Raw genomic sequence first — 21,573 nt, 5'->3', positions numbered from 1 at the left:
GGGCATCAGGTGCCCACACCACAGCTGCACCATGCAGGCATGTGAATGGAGCTCTTGACCAGCAGTGTGGGACATAGACCATTCTTCCTGGGTTTTACCAGGGTTTTTTTGGATTCTCTGTAAGCCCCTCCTTTACTCACTCCAGAATGAAAAGGAAAGGTATGAATACAAACGAAAACAAGACGTTAATCTACATCTGCCAAAAAGTACCTATAGGTTTGAACTAATCCTCTGGCCTCATAATTACACCTAGGAGAAAGCTACAGTCAGCAGACTGGCCACCCAGGATTGAAATCTTAATTCCCTGAAAGAAAACAGGTAGCCAAAATGAATTTGACTTTCAATTTTTACTGGAAATTTTGCAGAATTAATTGATTGGCTGTCCTGGAGCAGTTAGTAAACAAATTTGCTGCTCAGGTAACTTTGTTTGCGAGTTAGTTATCATCAAAAGTAAGTGATTTGTCAATTAAATTAAAAAAAGAGAAAAATCCCTGGCTGGATAGCTCTGTTGGCTAGAACATCATCCCAATATACAAAGGTAGCAGGTTTGATCCCCAGTCAGGGTCCCTACCAAGACAGATCTATGTTTCTGTCTCTCTCTCTCCCTTTCTCTCTATCTAAAATCAATCAATAATTTTTTTAAAAAAAGGAAATACTTTGTCTTAGCAGCAGGATTTTTCAGGACTGAAAGTAATGAAGTTTCCATCCTGCTTGTGCCCTAGGTGACATCCCTGGTTCAGTTACTCAGTGATCCCTTTTATAGGACACTTGAAGGCTTCCGGATGTTGGTTGAAAAAGAGTGGCTCTCTTTTGGTCATAAATTCAGTCAGCGGAGCAGCTTGACCCTCAACTGCCAGGGTAGTGGTTTTACTCCAGTCTTCCTGCAGTTCTTGGACTGTGTGCACCAGGTGAGTAGAGCATGCCTGCATTGGCTTGATAGGAAGGAAAGAACTAGCATTTACTGACTATTGCAGTGCTGTGCTGAGTTCCTTCATGCCACAGCTGATGGATTCAGCCCTAAGGCTTACTGAAATCTCAGCAGCAGACTCCTGGGAATGGAGAAGAAAAAGAACTCGGTGGTGTCTGAAACTAGGGCAGCTGGCTTTTGAGCTGGCCCTCAAGTTAAGTGGCCATCACACTAAATTAACATCTCTCAAAAAGAGGAGCACACTTGCTTCAAACCAAGGTTTGACGTAGAATAGAACTGCAAAAATCTGTGGGAAGTGGCAGGACCTGAAATCCAGCATGTTGTCTTCCCGGTTTGGAAGGACTCTAACTTGTGCCTGGGAATACAAGTAGAGCCTACTCCCAGAGAAACAAATCAGGGCCCAACCAGGCAAGCCTATGATGTTGAGAATACTGGCTCAGTTTTACTGGGTGACCTAGTCAGGGCTAATCAAGAGACCAGACTGAAGCCAGGTACATAATACAGTCAGATCCAGTGGGATCCGGGGCGGGGGGGGAGGGGGGTGAATGCTTTAGGCTCCCTCTATCTTCATCTCAGGTGCATCATATAAAACTTCCTAATGGGACCTTGGTCAGGATTGGGCTTGAGAATCCAACGGCACTGGGTTTACAAATTGAAGGCATTGGCACCAATGGCTAAACTGGCCAAGGAAAAACAGGGTTGACATTTCCAGCTTTGTTTCATCTGTACCACAACAGTGAATGGGTGCTGGCCTGTCAAACATATTTGTCAAAATGGTGAGCCTCTTTGCAATACGTTGACCTCAACCATGTATTAGAAGGAAAGGTGAGAGTGTTTTCAGGAACCAGAATTGGAAGTAGGTCTTCTGAAGAGGCCAACCTGATGTATGGTTATTTTTTTAATTCTCTTAATTAATTGATCAGCTTTTTAATTACTACATAATTTTTAAAATTTATTTAAAGTGTATATTTCAAATGTTTTAGTATATTATTCAGAGTTGTACAATTACCACAATCAATTATCTCCCCAAAAGAAACTCTTATACCCATTGGCAGTGACTTTCAATACCCATTCCCACCCCCCGCATACAGACACACTCTGGTAGTTATGTTTTTAATTGTTCCAATCAGGTTCTTAAAGAAAAGATTTATTGAATAATTTCATTTGATTCTGTCTGAGCAGCATCTGAGGAAGCTGGTCACAAGGTTGAAATTATACTTTTAAACTCTGTATCAGATGATATATACCAAGTCTTCTAATCACATCATTTTGGTCAATTCGTTTCAGTGTTGTTTCATTATAACTGTTGGGGCGAGAGAAAAAAAATCGATTTCTGGTCAGGGCCACTGTCTGTGTGGTTCGGAAGTTCTCCAATGTCTGCGTGGGTTTTCCCCAGAGACTCCAGTTTCCTCCCACATTCCAAAGTTGTTCACGTCAGGGGAACTGGCAGGTCTACATTGTCCCAGTGTGAGTGAGAGTGTGTGTGAGTGGCCCTGTGGTGGAAGGGCTGCCTAGCCTCAGTGGGTACTTACTCACCTTGCACTGTGAGCTCCTGGGATAGGTTCTAGCTACCCTTAACCCTGAACTACATAGAATAAGTGGATTGGAAAAGAATTATCCTTCATGTTTTTGTTAATCTTTCTTAAATATATATATAGCTCACATTTGTTTTAATGTTTAATATTAGAAGTGTTTTAGATCTTCATTTAGAAGTTTGCTAATATTTATATGACCAGAAATATGCTATAGAAGCTTAATTCCTGTTTATATCAATTAACCTATGGGAAAATTGGTTTCATGATACATCATTTTGCTTCAAGTCACAGTTTCTAAGAACCTGTTGACAATGTTAAGTGAGGACTTACTGTATTTTTTTCTGTTTGAATATTAGCCTTTTTATTCATACTTCTTTGGGCAAGTAGAGAAGTTTGGAGACCGTTGTCTCTGAAATAGAAAGCTTAACTGAGACCAAAAGAAAGGAGTAAGCATCTTTTATCACTTCTAAACAGGTGAAAGCATATGAGTTCTTCATGAAAGCACTTCTTATTATCTTGCTTATTGTCTCCATCATGCTTACCAAATGTACTAGACTATTTCCTGCCTCCATGCCTATGTACCACTACTTCTCACCATCATTACTAATATTTACTGACTCTTGTTACGAACCAGGCACTGTTCTCATCACCATATTTTACTTCATGATTCTTTCTAAGTAAGCTTTGAACCTCTTCCTGACCCTCTTATTTGTATTCCTAATGAACCGTGTGCAGACTTCTTTGGTAACATCTATAACACTATAATATATTTATTTGTGTATGTGTATTGCCTTCTACTTAGACTGAGAATTCTTGGGAACATGGACTATGTCATATTAGTCTTCATATTTCTAGTACCCAACACAATTATAATTTCAGTCTCGAATGTAGTAGATACTTAATAAGTATTTATAATGAATGAATAAATGAAAATTTGAATGACCACCTTTTTCAGGCTCAGATTTGATGTTATTATTCTTTTACAAAAATCTTTTTTTTTTTTTTAATTTTTATTTTATTTTATTTTATTTATTCATTTTAGAGAGGAGAGAGAGAGAGGAGAGAGAGAGAGAGAAGGGGGGAGGAGCTGGAAGCATCAACTCCCATATGTGCCTTGACCAGGCAAGCCCAGGGTTTCGAACCGGCAACCTCAGCATTTCCAGGTCGATGCTTTATCCACTGCGCCACCACAGGTCAGGCCACAAAAATCTTTAGAGCAGACAAACCTCCAGTGCCTCTACATTTCTTAAAGAATTATTCTGCCTTATATTCAATTTAAACATAGTGTCAAAATTTATCTTTAAAGGTTCGTAAGGCTACTCACTTGAAGGCCTGTGTTCTACTTCAATAAATACATGTGACCAATATTTTTTACTCCTGCATTGAGCTAATATCACTGTTTGTTCAGTTGAACACGAGGTGAAGCAGTTGACGTTCCTTCAGTGTCTGTGGTACATAAAACGCATATCTTTAAGTGTTAAAATCACAATCCTTATAGTGGTGTTCACACTTAACAAACATGTAGGAGCAAAGACTAACTGAGGGAACACCAGAGTTCCATCTCTCACCCAAAGCCCCTCTGAGGCAGAAAGTTTATTGAGAAGAGTGGCTGGTGGACTCTCCGATGTAGACTCTTTAAAATAAGAATTAAAGTGAACCCAGGTTGACATTTTTAAAAATAGAACTACACTGAGAAGAGGCTTTTTGTGTAACAAACTTCTTTACCAAGGCTCTTAAGATAGAATCCATAGGAATACAGAAAATGTCCATATTTTCAGTTTTATGTATTATTATACTAAAATTAAGATTTTTTTAAATTTTGGCTGAAATAAAAATTTGTCACTGCTTTTTTATATGTAATGTTTAAGTAACATCCTCAAATTTTATAAGTTAAATTGAATTTTAGATGAGTAAGTTTGACTATTGCTTCCACTAATGATGGATTAAGACTCTAAAGGCAACCTCCCCCACAGAGAACAATTATAAAACCTGGACATAGGGAAAGGATACTTTTCAACATCCTTTGGAATAACTGGATATCTTTATAAAAAGTATGAACCTTGGTTCTGGCCAGTTGGTTCAGGGATAGTGTGTCAGCCCAGAATATGGGTGTTCCAAGTTTACTCCCAATCATGTCACACAAGAGAAGTGACCATCTGCTTCTCTCCCCCGCTCTTTTCCCCTTCTCTCTCCCTCTTTCCTTCCCTCAGCCAGTGGCTCAGTTGGTTTGAGTGTCGGCCCTTGGCACTAAGGATGGCTCAGTTGGTCTGAGCATTGGCCTCAGGCACTAAAAATAGCTCGGTTGATTCAAGCATTGGTTGAGACGCATGCAGGAGTCAGTTTTACTATCTTCCTTCCTCTCACTTAAAGAGAAAAAGGAGAAAGTATGAGCCTTGACCCTTACATCATTCACAAAAATTTCTTCGAAATTGATCATTGACCTAAAATGACTAACTAAAGAAAATTTTTCAAAAAGAAAATAAATGATAAAAGAAGGAATCTTGGACTATCAGAAAGGAAAAGAGAATAATAATAGCAAATAAAATATGGGTAAATACAATAGACTTTTCTTCTCATGTTATCTGAATTATGTTTGATGGTTGAAGTAAAAATTATAGCACTGTTTGATGTAGTTTTCTCAATGTATGTAGAAAAAATAGTTAAGACAATTATATTTTAAATGGGGGAATGTAGGGGAAGTAGAGTTTCTACGCTCCACAGAAACTGGTAAAACATCAGTAAAGTGTGATAAGATATAGAATGGAATACCTGGAACAGCCACTAAGAAGGCTAAAGTTGGGGGTACAGAAAATATCAAGGGGAAAACTACGTGAAGCATACCTCTGAAACACTATAGATAAATTAAAATGGAATTATAGGAAGTATTCAGGTAATCCACAGAAGGCCAAAAAAAGAAAACAAAGATTTTAGAATGATGATGTATTATAACCAGGTTAAAAATAATAAAAATACTTTATAAAATCTAAAAATCTAAAAAATAAAAATAATAGAACTGAAGACAAAAAGTAAAATTATAAGACTTAAGCCCTACTGTAGCAATAATTACATTAAACAGAAATGATCTAAATATATTATGACCTAACTATATACAACTTATAAGAAACTCACCTCAAATATAAGAGTATTGTTTAGAGAAGTTTTATTTATAATAGACAAGAGCTTGAGGAAAGAGAGAACAAAATGTCCTCTAATAGGTGAATGGCTAAACAAACTGGTACATCCATACCATGGAATACAACTTAACAGTAAAGAAAGAATGAAGTGTTGATACATGCAACAACTTGAATGAATCTCAAGAGCATTGTGTTAAGTGAAAAAACATCACAAATGGACACAGACAATATGATTCCATTTATATATAACATTCTCAAAATGATAAAACTATAGAACCAGAAAACAAATTATTGGTTTTCAGGGGTTAGAGATACTGGAGAGGGGAAGAAATGGGTGTGACTGTAAAGGAGTAGCATGCCCCTCAGCTGGTGAACAGATTAACAAATTCAGGTGTATTTATATAAATACAATGGCCTACTAGTCATCAAGCAAAAGAAATGCAATAGTAATACACCCAAAAACATGAGTGAATCTTAAAATCATTTTAATTGTGAAAAAAAGCCAGGTAAAAAAGACAACACAAGGTATTATTTTATTTAGATGAAATTCTGCAAAAGGCAAAACCACAGTTACAGAAAACATCCGTGGTTGCCTGGGCCAGTGGTCAGGGGAGGGGACTGACCACAGTGGGTTGTGAACAAACTTTTCAGGACAAGGGAAGTGTTCAGTATCATGATTGTAGTGGTGATTACACAACTGTATACAATGACCAAAACTAATCAACCTGTATATTTAAAATAGGGACATTTTTATATGTAAATTATACTTCGATGAACTTGGAAAGTGTCTTTAGTTAATGAGTCTAGCATGTCAGTAAGCCGGAGTTCCACAAAAAGAAAACAGCAGCTATTCCATTTCTCCAGAGAAAATTTAGAATACTTACAAGCCTGGCTGCCTGCTTTTTGGAAGCAGAGCAGGAAATGGATCCAGGGAAATCCCAATTAAGTGTGCAGATTTTTACTTTTGCCATGCTTTTTTTTTAGTCCCAAGCCTCTTCATTAACCCAGTTGTGTCTAATGTCCCCAAGTCCAGATTTACTAAGTTTGGTTTTCCAGAGAACAATCTCTTGCTTTCAAGAAGGTAATCACGTGAGGTCTCCTTGCGCCCTCTCTAGACTTATAACTAGTCCTTATTGGTAGCTCCATTTCATCCCTATGAATGTTACTCAGAGTTCTGAGCCTTTCTGGGTTTACAGGCAAACTGTAAATCATTTCATCTAGCAGGGGTCCCCAAACTTTTTACACAGGGGCCAGTTCACTGTCCCTCAGACCGTTGGAGGGCCGCCACATACAGTGCTCCTCTCACTGACCACCAATGAAAGAAGTGCCCCTTCTGCAAGTGCAGTGGGGGCCGGATAAATGGCCTCAGGGGCCGCATGCAGCCCGTGGGCCATAGTTTGGGGACGCCTGACAGGGATGTCCCAGTGTAGTTTCTCAATTTCTATCTCTTAACTGCTATTCCTTCTTCTATTTTCCATCTTTCAAAAATGTACTGAATTTCCTTGGCCTATTACTGTCTTCCCCTCCCATTCTCCTTACCTCCTTTGAGTTTTTTTCCTTTTAAAAATTCCTTTTCTTTAACTGGGGGAGAATTGTAGGGGACTGAGTTTGTATGGCTGAACTTGGCTTAGGTTAAATACACTATTAAAATTGTTAAATGTCCATGTTTAATTTGCAGAATTCTGCCTACCTAAACAGAGTCAGCAAATGAATCCACTCATAATCAGTCAGAGATGGGAGGGACTCATGGAAAACATACTGTCCTCACAGTTGGGAATATCATTGTGTTCCAAGGATAATAATAATTGCTTGGAATGTAATACTTAGGTTTTATCATTGGGGGTGGGGTGAGGGGGGTGGGAGTGGAAATAATGTAGATGCAGGGGTCTCAAACTCGCGGCCCGCCCACCAATTTTGTGCGGCCCGCAGACTGGCCCGCAGATTAATCCATGAAGTTTGATTAGTCTGCGGGCTGCACAAAATTGGTGGGCGGGCCGCACTGCCGCGAGTTTGAGACCCCTGATAGAGTGTTCCACAGTCACCTGTGTTTTGTGTTTACACATCTTAAGGATGTGAACAGAGCATTTTAACATAAACTAAAATGAAGTGCTAAATCACATTCCTGTTATCTTTAGAATACATTACAATAAATGCTAAAACTGCATCATGTTAAGTTATATACAATAACTTGGGATATATGTTTAATTTCTAGTAACTTTTTATTTTAAATAAGGACTTAAAATTCAAATGTTCTGTGTAAACCAGTTCTGAAATTGAAAACAGGATGACTTAATGAAAGCTCAATTATTTCTTTTGTGTGTGTGTGTGGCAGAGACAGAGAGAGTCAGAGAGAGGGACAGGTGGGGACAGACAGACAGGAAGGGAGAGAGATGAGAAACGTCAGTTCTTCGTTGCGGCTCCTTAGTTGTTCATTGATTGCTTTCTCATATGTGCCTTGATGGGGCGGGGGGGGGGGAGCTACAGCAGAGCAAATGACCCCTTGCTCAAGCCAGTGACCTTGGGCTCAAGCTGGTGATTCTTGCTCAAACCAGATGAGCCGCACTCAAGCTGGCGATCTCAGGGTTTCGAACCTGGGTTCTCCATGTCCCAGTCCGACGCTCTATCCACTCTGCCACCACCTGGTCAGGAGAAAGCTCAATTATTTCTAAGTGAATGCTTCACAAACTGTAGAAAATAATATTGTTCAGGGTCTAAAGACCCCCGTTAGTATGATTTCAAATCTGGCTGTACCACGTTAAAATTCTTTTAATTAAAATATAAAATTTTAAATTGAACCGTCCTTTACCTCAGAACCTCATACATAATAACCTGAGCTCAGACAAGTCCTGGCACCGCAAGCACATGACCTTAATTGCAGTTCTTCAAGGATGCGTGGCTATAATAGCTATCAGCTTTGGTGAAGCAAATTATTTTGTGCTGAAAAGGGATTGTTTATTCATTCAAAAACTGGCGACTGTGGAAGACTATGGTTAGCAAATAGTGCCTCTGACTCTTGCTGACTTAATTATAAGGTAGTGTTTCATCCTCTCCTTCACACTGGTTTCAGGCATTAGAAAATGCCGTCTTTGAATACCTTTTGAGTGAACACCAGTGCTTTACATGACTCGAGCTTTTGCCAGACAATTCACATTAGTGCTGTCCTCAGTTTCTCTGCGGTACGAAGCAGAGCCAGGCCCAACAGCATTTGGAAAAGAAGTGCAAAATTACAGAGCAGCAAGCAAAACTTCCCCAGGTGGAGTGTTTTCTGCTTATTAACTATTTCTAACATGCTGAACACCAACAGCCAAAGGCCGTCCATGGAAATGTGCCCAGACTTGTCCATTAGTGCTAATAAGAGTTACAAAGAAAACAGATGAAGCACTGATCTTAAATTAGAACTGCCTCATCATATAAAAAGCCATTGTTTATGCCAGTATATCCAGGTGTCAGATGAATTATAAATGCTAGATCACTGTTTCATAATAGCAACAGCTGGCAGATTTTTTGTTACTTCTAAAAGAAATTGGCTTAGCTCAAATGATATCATTACAGGCTGCTTCCTTTTCTTAAAATAGTTGAACCATATTCAAAAGTAAAATACATCCAAAGTACAAAAATCAAATTGTTGCCTAAAATTTCTTTTAAAAATATAATACCAAGAAGGAAAATATGTATAATATGAATGGAAATATGAAATATAAAAAAGCAGCTTCTTTATTTCAGCATTGGAATAAATCTTTGAAGATGATATCTTAGAACTTTTTCATTATTTCTCACTTTCAGAAAAACAGATTACAGCTATAACTTTGCCTTTGACATTTATTCAAATTGTAAATTAACTCACTCTGGTCTGGTTTTATAACATGATTCTCCTCATAGTTACTGTAGGCTAACACCATGATCGATCCCATTTCAATGACAAAAGCTATTTACTGTTTGAAGATATGAGCTTTCCTTATGAGCACATAAGGAACGGAGCTGTGTGAGCACATAAGGAAAGGAGCTATGTGAGCACATAGGAAAGGAGCTATGTGAGCACATAAGGAAAAGAGCTATGTGAGCACATAAGGAAAGGAGCTATGTGAGCACATAAGGAAAGGAGCTGTGTGAGCACATAAGGAAAGGAGCTATGTGAGCACATAAGGAAAGGAGCTATGTGAGCACATAGGGAAAGGAGCTATGTGAGCACATAGGAAAGGAGCTATGTGAGCACATAAGGAAAGGAGCTGTGTGAGCACATAAGGAAAGGAGCTATGTGAGCACATAAGGAAAAGAGCTGTGTGAGCACATAGGAAAGGAGCTGTGTGAGCACATAAGGAAAGGAGCTGTGTGAGCACATAAGGAAAGGAGCTGTGTGAGCACATAGGAAAGGAGCTATGTGAGCACATAGGAAAGGAGCTATGTGAGCACATAAGGAAAAGAGCTATGTGAGCACATAAGGAAAGGAGCTATGTGAGCACATAGGAAAGGAACTGTGTGAGCACATAGGAAAGGAGCTGTGTGAGCACATAAGGAAAGGAGCTGTGTGAGCACATAAGGAAAGGAGCTGTGTGAGCACATAAGGAAAGGAGCTGTGTGAGCACATAGGAAAGGAGCTGTGTGAGCACATAAAGAAAGGAGCTGTGTGAGCACATAGGAAAGGAGCTGTGTGAGCACATAAGGAAAGGAGCTGTGTGAGCACATAAGGAAAAGAGCTGTGTGAGCACATAAGGAAAGGAGCTGTGTGAGCACATAGGAAAGGAGCTGTGTGAGCACATAGGAAAGGAGCTGTGTGAGCACATAGGAAAGGAGCTGTGTGAGCACATAGGAAAGGAGTTGTGTGAGCACATAGGAAAGGAGCTGTGTGAGCACATAAGGAAAAGAGCTGTGTGAGCACATAAGGAAAGGAGCTGTGTGAGCACATAGGAAAGGAGCTGTGTGAGCACATAAGGAAAGGAGCTATGTGAGCACATAAGGAAAGGAGCTATGTGAGCACATAGGAAAGGAGCTATGTGAGCACATAAGGAAAGGAGCTATGTGAGCACATAAGGAAAGGAGCTATGTGAGCACATAAGGAAAGGAGCTATGTGAGCACATAGGAAAGGAGCTGTGTGAGCACATAGGAAAGGAGCTGTGTGAGCACATAGGAAAGGAGCTGTGTGAGCACATAAGGAAAGGAGCTATGTGAGCACATAGGAAAGGAGCTATGTGAGCACATAAGGAAAGGAGCTATGTGAGCACATAAGGAAAGGAGCTATGTGAGCACATAGGAAAGGAGCTGTGTGAGCACATAGGAAAGGAGCTGTGTGAGCACATAAAGAAAGGAGCTGTGTGAGCACATAGGAAAGGAGCTGTGTGAGCACAAAAGGAAAGGAGCTGTGTGAGCACATAAGGAAAAGAGCTGTGTGAGCACATAAGGAAAGGAGCTGTGTGAGCACATAGGAAAGGAGCTATGTGAGCACATAAGGAAAGGAGCTGTGTGAGCACATAGGAAAGGAGCTGTGTGAGCACATAAGGAAAGGAGCTGTGTGAGCACATAAGGAAAGGAGCTGTGTGAGCACATAGGAAAGGAGCTATGTGAGCACATAGGAAAGGAGCTGTGTGAGCACATAAGGAAAGGAGCTATGTGAGCACATAAGGAAAGGAGCTATGTGAGCACATAAGGAAAGGAGCTGTGTGAGCACATAGGAAAGGAGCTGTGTGAGCACATAAGGAAAGGAGCTGTGTGAGCACATAAGGAAAGGAGCTATGTGAGCACATAGGAAAGGAGCTATGTGAGCACATAAGGAAAGGAGCTATGTGAGCACATAGGAAAGGAGCTATGTGAGCACATAAGGAAAGGAGCTATGTGAGCACATAGGAAAGGAGCTGTGTGAGCACATAGGAAAGGAGCTGTGTGAGCACATAGGAAAGGAGCTGTGTGAGCACATAAGGAAAGGAGCTGTGTGAGCACATAAGGAAAGGAGCTGTGTGAGCACATAAGGAAAGGAGCTGTGTAAGCACATAAGGAAAGGAGCTATGTGAGCACATAAGGAAAGGAGCTATGTGAGCACATAAGGAAAGGAGCTATGTGAGCGCATAGGAAAGGAGCTATGTGAGCACATAAGGAAAGGAGCTATGTGAGCACATAAGGAAAGGAGCTATGTGAGCACATAGGAAAGGAGCTATGTGAGCACATAAGGAAAGGAGCTATGTGAGCACATAGGAAAGGAGCTATGTGAGCACATAGGAAAGGAGCTATGTGAGCGCATAGGAAAGGAGCTATGTGAGCACATAAGGAAAGGAGCTATGTGAGCACATAGGAAAGGAGCTGTGTGAGCACATAGGAAAGGAGCTATGTGAGCACATAAGGAAAGGAGCTATGTGAGCACATAGGAAAGGAGCTATGTGAGCACATAAGGAAAGGAGCTGTGTGAGCACATAAGGAAAGGAGCTGTGTGAGCACATAGGAAAGGAGCTATGTGAGCACATAGGAAAGGAGCTATGTGAGCACATAAGGAAAGGAGCTATGTGAGCGCATAGGAAAGGAGCTATGTGAGCACATAGGAAAGGAGCTATGTGAGCACATAGGAAAGGAGCTATGTGAGCACATAGGAAAGGAGCTATGTGAGCACATAAGAAAAGGAGCTATGTGAGCACATAAGGAAAGGAGCTGTGTGAGCACATAAGGAAAGGAGTTGTGTGAGGAGCTAAGCTGCCCTCATACAGGTTGGTTAGTGTACAGTGTATCCATTGATATTGGCAAAATTGCTGCAGCTGATGGATTCATGGTATTCTCAAGAGTTTGGTGTCTGCCTGCTTCCCACTGAACTGAAAACTGGCAGAAATAGGCATACTCCAAGTTATTTTATAACACAGCAATTTTGCATTAAAGCTTTTACTAGTATATTAGCTATAAAATAAACCTGAGTTTATTTTATCAGTCTCATTTACTAATTTTAGATCTTGAGCAAATCTTTTAACCTCTCTAAGCTTTAGTTTATATATACATATATCTCAGAAGGATTAAAAATCTTATGTAAAGTGATTGGCACAGTACAAGGTACACAGTTAATGTTTGTTAAAACAATCTGTGAAATAATGAAAACTAATATTAGTTATTTGTTTTTCTATATGTGTCTAGAATGTTCTGTATAGGGTCTCTTGTAGTTTAATATATGTGATTCTTGAAAACAAATCCAATTTTAACTTATTATATTTTATTCCCAAAATGTTGCTCTTTGCCGGGATTTGAGTCATAGCTTGTTTTTATGGGCCTTTAAATTTTACAAAGTACTTAATGGCACATGGGCAAAAAGTAAGACTCTATAAATTTATGTTTCTCCAAATTCCATTTCAGATTCTCTTCTTAGAAATAAAGGAAATTGGCCAATTTCACTCCATTATGGAAAGCAAAACTAAAGTGTCTCACATAGCTTAGTCTTTTAAATCTGTTTATTTTTTTATCTTCACCAAGATACATAGGAAATTATTTTAAACAATTATTCAGTCTGACCAGGCAGTGGCACAGTGGATAGAGCAAAGCACTGGGACATAGAGGACCCAAGTTTGAAACCTTGAGGTCACCATCTTGAACACAGGCTCATCCAACTTGAGTGCAGGCTCATCCAACTTGAACATGGGCTCACCAGCTTAAGCGCAGGATTCCTGGCTTGAGCGTGGGATCATAGACATGACCCCATGGTTGCTGGCTTGAGCCCAAAGGTCGCTGGGTTGAAGCCCAAGGTCGCTGGCTTGAGCAAGGGGTCACTTGCTCTGCTGTAGAACCCCAGTCAAGGCATATATGAGAAACCAATCAATGAACAACTAAGGTGCTGCAACAAAGAGTTGATGCTTCTCATCTCTCTCCCTTCCAGTCTGTCTGTCCCTATCTGTCCCTCTCTCTATCCTTCTGTATCTCTGTCTCTGTCACAAAAAAAAAGAACAGATGATACCTAAGAGAGGCCTAAAGCTCTGTTTATCAACATATTTTGGGAAATGCTTATATACTATAATATTAACTTATTGGCTGAGGTGCCTGTCATTTTCAATTCTACATATTGTAATAAGGCTAAATTTTTTTGAAGCAGACTTGCCTTTAGACCCCAAAAATCTCATGGCCAACCATAAAGAAAACTAATGAAACCAAAAGCTGTTCTTCATAAAGATTAAAAAAATTGATAAACCTTTAGCCAGACTCATCAAAGAAAGAAGACTCAAATTATCAATATTAGAAATGAGAAAAATGATATCACCACAGGTTGTCCAGGTATTATAATGACCATAAGGGAATATTATGAACAATTTTGTGCCAAAAGAATCAGCTATTAGGTGAATTGGACAAATTCCTTGAAAACTATAAACTACCACACTCACTTAAGAAAAAAATACATAGCTTGAATAGGCCAGTGTATATTAAGGAAATTTAAATTGTTGTTAAAACATTTTCTTGCTGAAAACGTAAGGCCCAAGCAGCCTCAGTGGTAAATTCCACCAAGTATTTAAGGAAGAAATAATAGCAATTCTACAAAAAGCTCTTCATGAAAATTGAAGCAAAGGGAATACTTCTCAACTTATTCTGTGAGACCAGCATTACTCTAGCCTGACAAAGACAGTAAAAGAAAACTATACATCAGTATTCCTGATGATCCTAGATTCAAAATTTCTAAACAAAAATTTAGCAAATCAAATCCATATAAATCAATATATTTAAAAAATAACATACCATGGTCAAGTGAAAGTTATCCCAGAAATACATGATTGGTTTCACATTTGAAATAAATTGGTGTAATTCACCATATTAAGAAATTAAAAATAAAATCATATGGTCATCTCAATAAATGCAGAAAAAGCATTTGACAAAATATAAAATTCTTTCCCTGTAAAAAATTTCAGGATACCAGGAATAGAAAAGGACTTCCTCAAACTATAGATAGTATCTATTTTAGAACCCTACAGTTAACATCATACTTAATAATGAGAGGCTGAAAGCTCTGCTCCTAAGGTCAGGAGCAAGATATGGATATCTGCTTCACCACTTCTACTCTGTACTGTACTAACAGTCCTAGCCATGAGGTAAGGCAAGAAAATAATAATAATAGAGACATTACATTAGAAAGGAAGAAATAAAACTATCTTATTCACAAACAACATTATTTATGGAATCTAGAAAAATTAACAATTGAAATATTAAAATTTTAAAATAATTACCATTTATAACAATATCAAAAAATATGAATGAAATCTAACAAAATATTTTAAAGACCTGACACTGAAAACTGCAAAACATTACTGAGAGCAATTAAAGACTTGAATGAATCAGGAGGTACCTCTTGTTTATGGGTCAGAAAACTTAATATTGTTGAAATGTCACTGTCTCCAACTTGACCTGAAGATTCAATATAATCACAAAATCAAACACCTAGGAGGTTATTTTGTAGAAATTGACAAGTTAATTCTAAAATCCATATGAATGGGCTGGAGGAGGGTATAGGGAGAATAAATGGTGATGGATGGAACTTGACTTGGGTGGGGGTTGGGGGTGAACACACAATACAGTGTATAGATGATGTGTTATACAATTATGCACTTGAAACCTGTATAGTTTGTCAACCAGTGTCACCCCAATGAATTTAATTTAAAAAACAAAAATAATAAAATTTATATTAAAATAGAAAGGATGCCAGACCAGGTGTGGCACAGTAGATAGAGCATTGGCCTGGGACACAGAGGACCCAGGTTCAAAACCCCAAGGTCATCAGCTTAAGTGGGAGCTCACCAGCTTGAGTGTGGAGTTGCTGGCTTGAGCAAGGGGTCATTGGCTCAGCTGGAGCTCCCCGGTCAAGGCACATATGATAAAGCAATCAATGAACAACTAAGGTGCTGCAGTGAAGAATTGGTGCTTCTGATCTCTCTCCCTTCTTGTCTGTGTGTCCCTGTCTGTTCCTCTCTCTGCCTCTTCTCTCTCTCTCTTGCTTAAAAAAATGCAAAGGATCTAGAATATCTGAAACAACTTTGGAAAAGAACAAAATTGGAGGGCTAATACTACCTGATTTTAAGACTTATTATAAAGCTATCATAATCAAGACTGTATGATAATTGCTGCAAAGTTAGACAGATAGGTCAATGAAACAGAATGGGATCCAGAAGCAGTCCCAAACATACATGACATATAGAAAACTGATTTTCAATGAAGATTCAGAAGCAATCAGTAGAGAAAGGATCATCTTTTCAACAAATGTTATCAGACAATTGGATTTCCAGATACAAAAAATAATAATTTAGTCCATTTCTAGCACCAATATAAAATTTAATTCTAAAGGGATCATAGACCTAAATATAAGACCCAATACTATAAATTTTTTAGACAGAAACATAAGAAGAAATCTTTGTGACCTTAGATTAAGCCGGGATATCTTAGATTTAACACCAAAAACATGGAGATGATGTCAGAGTAATGGCTTCATGAGAGATATTCCTGATCTCTTCCCTTGAAATTTTGACAAATTGAACAACTATAACACAGTGAAAGAACCCCAGCTAGGCTAAGAAGCACACCTGAAAGATCCACACACCGAATGAACTAAAGGTATGACTGGGTGAAAAGGAGGACAGAAGATAAAACACATTCACGTTCGGCTCTGGAGAGGAGACAAACCTGGAGTGACTGGTGTTTGTTTCCTCTGCTGGATTAGAGGGAGGAGAGAAGCTCAGCCAGTCTGGGTTTTCTCTAAGGGGTACATAGAGGAAAACCCAAAGTAACTCGGTCTCCTGCTGGGAAAAGAAGTGAGATAGAGGGGTAAGGGGGAAATAAACGAAAGAGGCAACAGATTGTGGGGTCACAGCCAGTGTTCCCATAGTCTGCCTGCAGGCTGCACTTGCAGAGACAGAGAAAACTAAAATGTGGCCCCCAACCTTCCAGATTGCACTTCCATCACCTCACGGGTATGGAGATGACAGAGACAAACACCACAGCTAGCTCTCCAGAGCCACTCTGTCCCCTGAAGAACAGAGGTGCTCCACATCTGGTCCGCAGGTCTGTTGAGACATGGGGAGGAGCTCCTGGAAGCTCAAGATCACCATTGCTAGAGCCATAAAGTAGGAAAGCCAAAGCTATAAAGCCCTCACAACACACCCACCCACCAACACAACTGCAGCCCCGCCTATATCATTGCAACTCAACAGAGGACAATTTCACAGAGCTAAAACTTGTAATACAGTGACAGCCATGGGAAGAAACCTCTCAAAACCAAAATTTATTTTTCCTTTTTATGTTTTCCTTTTTGTCTTTTTATTCTTTTATTCTATTCTGAATTTCATTTTCTTTAATTTTTATAATTTTTATTCTTATTTTTAGTGGGTGTTTTGTTTGTTTTTGGTTTTCAATCTTTGTTTTCTGTGTGTTTTTTTACTTGTAATAATTTTTTAAATTTTTATATACTGTATTTTTTACTTTAATTTATGATTTTCTTCTTTTTCTAATTCAGTAAGAGGAGGGGAGACAAAGAGACAGACTCCCACATGTGCCCCAACTGGGATCCACCCAACAAGCCCACAAGGGGGCAATGGATTGCTCATCTGGGGAGTTACTCCCTTACTCAGCAGTCGAGCTCCTCTTAGCACCTGAGGCAGAAGCCAGGGAGTCATCCTCAGCACCCAGGACCAACTAACTCCAATTAACCCATGGCTGCAGGAGGAAAAGAGAGAAAGAGAGGGAAGGGATGAGGAAGAGAAGCAGATGGATGCTTCTTTTGTGTGCTCTGGCTGGGAATTGAACCAGGTACATCCACATGCCAGGCAATGTCCTACCACAGAGCCAACCAGCCAGGGCCAATTTTTAATTTTCTTAGTTGTGTTTTGTTAGGGTTCTTAGTACCACTCTCAAATATCATCAAGGAAGAAGAAATGGAATATTATGGCTACACAAGACAGAGATGTAGTTTGGAGAGAAAATGAAAAATCTCCAGAAAAACATCTCAATCACGTGGAAACCTTGGACTTAAATGTTAGAGAATTCAAAACTGAAGTCCTGAAAATACTCAACAAGATGTGAAAAACACCAATAGGCAACTTAATGAGCTCACCAAGAAGACTGAAACTTTAAAAACAGAGATGAAGAACTAAATACATGAATTGAAGACTGACGTAGCAAGTTTAGCTAATAAAACAAGTCATAGAGGAAAGAATCAGTGACATCGAAGACAGGAAACTAGAGATGCTACAGAGAGAAGAAGAGAGACTCATGAATCAAAAGAACAGTTCAACAAGAATTGTCTGACTCCGGCCCTGGCCGGTTGGCTCAGCGGTAGAGTATCGGCCTGGCGTGCGGGGGACTCGGGTTCGATTCCCAGCCAGGGCACATAGGAGAAGCGCCCATTTGCTTCTCCACCGCCCCCTCCTTCCTCTCTGTCTCTCTCTTCCCCTCCCGCAGCCAAGGCTCCATTGGAGCAAAGATGGCCCGGGCGCTGGGGATGGCTCCTTGGCCTCTGTCCCAGGCACTAGAGTGGCTCTGGTCGCAGCAGAGCGACGCCCTGGAGGGGCAGAGCATCGCCCCCTGGTGGGCAGAGCGTCGCCCCTGGTGGGCGTGCCGGGTGGATCCCGGTCGGGCGCATGCGGGAGTCTGTCTGACTGTCTCTCCCCGTTTCCAGCTTCAGAAAAATACAAAAAAAAAGCAGAGATCAAAAGATATATACAGACAAATGAAAATGACAACGCAACATATCAGAATATCTGGGATGCAGCGAAAGCAATAAAAGGGAAGTTTATATCATTACAGGCTTATATCAAGAAAGAGAGATCACGTGTAAACAACCTAATATCATATCTTAAGGAACTAGGAATAAAGAAGAACAAAGGCAACTCAAAGTCAGCACAAGAAAGGAAATAGTGCCTGACAAAGTAGCACAGTGGATAGAGCTTTGGACTGGGACACTTAGGACCCAGGCTCAAAACCCCAAGATTGCCGGCTTGAGCACATGCTCATCCAGCTTGAGCACAGGCTCACTAGCTTGAGTGTGGGGTCGCTGGCTTGAGCCCAAAGGTCGCTGGCTTGAGCAAGGGTTCTCTCATTCTGCTGTAGCCCATTGGTCAAGGCACATATGAGAAAGCAATCAATAAACAAGCAATCAACGAACAACTAAGAAGCCACAATGAAGAGTTGATGCTTCTCATCTCTCTCCCTTCCTGTCTGTCTGTCTCTATCTGTCCCTCTCTCTGACTCTCTCTGTCTCTGTCAAAAAAAAAAAAAAAGTTAAATATACATGCCCTGGCCAGATGGCTCAGTTGGTTAGAGCATCTTCCCAAAGCACAGAGGTTGTAGGTTTGGTCCTTTGTCAGGGCACATACAGGAATGGATCGATGTTCCTGTCTTTCTCTCTCTCTCCATTCCTCTCTCACTAAAATCAATTTAAAAAAATTTTTTTTAATTAAACATACCTACCTACCATATGACTCAGCATTTCATTTCTAGACAGTTATGCAAGAGAAATAAAAGCCTATACCCTACAAAGACTTGTTTAAAACTGTTTATAGCTGCTCTATATGTAATAACCAAAAATCTAGAAGCAACCCAATGTCTGTCCACAAAAGAATGAATAAACAAATTGTGGTATGTCCATACAATGGAATACTCCTTAGTTATAAAAAAGAATTAACTACTGGTAACATGGATGCTCTCAAATAATTATGCTTAGTGGAAAAAGGCAGACAAAAGGAGAACATGCTTGTGATTCTATTTATATAAAGTAAATGCACATCTGCAGTGACAGAAAGCACGTCAGTGGTTGTTGGGGAGGCAGGGGTAGGAAAAGGCAGAAGGGGCACAAGGAAACTTAGTAGTTATGGACAATATGTTCCATTATCTTCGATGTGCTGACAGTTTCACAGGTGTATAGCTATGTCAACATGTATCAAATAGTACACTTTAAATATGTGCAGTTTATTGTCTGTCTGCTATACCTCATCAGTAGGAGAAGGAAACACGTGGATGGTGCTTTTTGGTATGTGGTACAGCAGAAGAATCTAGGGGTCCCGTTCGCAAGGAGGAAAATAGACCAGTGAACTGGACAATCTGAGTCCTTGGGGTGTACGACTAAAGGGAGCACATGTGATTTTGCTTTCTTTCTTTCTTTTTTTTTTTTTTTTTTTAAGCTGGAAACGGGGAGAGACAGTCAGACAGACTCCCGCATGCGCCCTACCGGGATCCACCTGGCTCACCCACCAGGGGCGACGCTCTGCCCCTCTGGGGCGTCGCTCTGCCGCGACCAGAGCCACTCTAGCGCCTGGAGCAGAGGCCGAGGAGCCATCCCCAGCGCCCGGGCCATCTTTGCTCCAATGGAGCCTTGGCTGCGGGAGGGGAAGAGAGAGACAGAGAGGAAGGAGAGGGTGGTGGAGAAGCAAATGGGCGACTCTCCTATGTGCCCTGGCCGGGAATCAAACCCGAGTCCCCCACACGCCAGGCCAACGCTCTACCACTGAGCCAACCGGCCAGGGCCTGATTTTGCTTTCTTACTGAAAATTTAAGCTACACATTTGGTCCTAAGAATGCAATTAGGTCTTTATTATCATGGTAGAAAGACATTTCAGAAAATTCCTTGTGTTTCTTAATGTCAGATTCCAAATGTAGTATTTAGGTATTTGTCAACCCAAAGTTAGGTCAATCTGATTTTATTTTATTGAGAAAGTCTCACATACTTGTTGCTTAAACTGTTGCTAAAGACTTAAAAAAAAAAAAAAGCAAAAACAAATTGTTCAGCAACTTTTCTTCCTCTTCCAGGAGATTTGGTAATTAATCCTAGTTTGGGGCAGATTGTATTTCAGCTCCAAGCATTAGCTACTACAGGTGTCACTGTGACACACTGATGTAGACACAGACACACACACACACAGACACACACACACACACACTCTAGTGCTCCCAAGTTCAGGGTTGTGGTGAGGCCAGTCACTCAGTACAATGGGCTGTGAAAGCATTTTTCCACTTGTAGAGGATTTTTGCTTCTAGTCCTAGCATGTGGTGTTCCTGCAATGCCTGTAAGTTCAACTTAAGGTCATAATCACTATCATTTTCATTCTACTTTACCTCAGAGTGGGTCTTCAAAATTCTGTTTCTCAGCATATTAAATATCAGAATAATCAAGGAAAGATATAGATATGTATGAAGCAAGTGGTTTCTGTGGAGAATAGTCATGGAGAGAAATGTTTTGTTATTCTGGGGTTTTGTTTAATAAAAGTTTTTTAGAGAGTTTCTAGGACCTGTTGTGGACTAGGGCAGTGGAATAGCTCTGAACTCTTCTTCCCCTGGGAACAGTGAGCCAGGCGCTGGCCTGTGGCTACTGAGGTTTATCACAAGGGTTGTTGGGGCAAGGCTGTTCTTGGAGCTCACCCGGCCTTAGCACATTGTGGACTTCTCTTCCCTGGGACTCTCAGATGGTAGGGAACCAAGTGCCATCCTCCTGGGCCTGTCTCCTTCTTCTGTCCTGTCACCCACAATCTGAGTCACCCCCCTCCATCATGTGTTCCTTGGTCCCTTGGAGTGGTGCTATTGATTTCAAACCAGGAGCTCAGACTGGAGATCTCTGCACAGCATTAAAGGACAGGCCATGAAGGGAAAGCACAGGAAGCCGTAGGTCTGCACAGTGCTTTAGCAGGGAGCCCGGAACACCTGAGAACCAGGCCTAGTGGAGCGCCCAACACAGGGCCTCTGTCTCTGGTGTGCGTATGTATCAGTATACATACTGTTTGAAAGAGGATTGTTGTGCTAGGGGACAGGGATGATATGATATTTGAGCCAAAAACTTAAGAGGGCTAACAAAGCAGGGAAAGAAAGCTATGTTTATAAAAATTGTGTTTTCCATTATAGAAATGGAAGAAAGCATCACTAATTATCATAACCATTTACATGAACTTATTTTTATGCTCAGTTATAATTCTGTAAAATAACTGTTGAACATTAAATGTGTATGAAAATGGCTTATGTTTCATTTAATTATAACTATAAACTCTTCAAAATCCATGCTGA

General features: G+C 40.3%; 1 protein-coding gene across 4 annotated transcripts in view; it reads left to right on the top strand.

Moving 5' to 3' along the window:
* SBF2 (SET binding factor 2) overlaps positions 1-21,573 on the top strand; it is a 513,016-nt gene that overhangs the window by 467,848 nt on the left and 23,595 nt on the right. For all 4 annotated transcript variants that reach the window (XM_066250933.1, XM_066250932.1, XM_066250931.1 and 1 more), the window contains one exon: positions 723-908. In XM_066250933.1, coding sequence (XP_066107030.1) covers positions 723-908 — 186 coding nt within the window. The remainder of the gene's footprint in view (positions 1-722; positions 909-21,573) is intronic.

Source organism: Saccopteryx bilineata, chromosome 1 (assembly GCF_036850765.1).
Source record: "Saccopteryx bilineata isolate mSacBil1 chromosome 1, mSacBil1_pri_phased_curated, whole genome shotgun sequence".
NCBI lineage: Eukaryota > Metazoa > Chordata > Mammalia > Chiroptera > Emballonuridae > Saccopteryx > Saccopteryx bilineata.
This window is presented reverse-complemented; position numbering and strand designations above follow the sequence as displayed.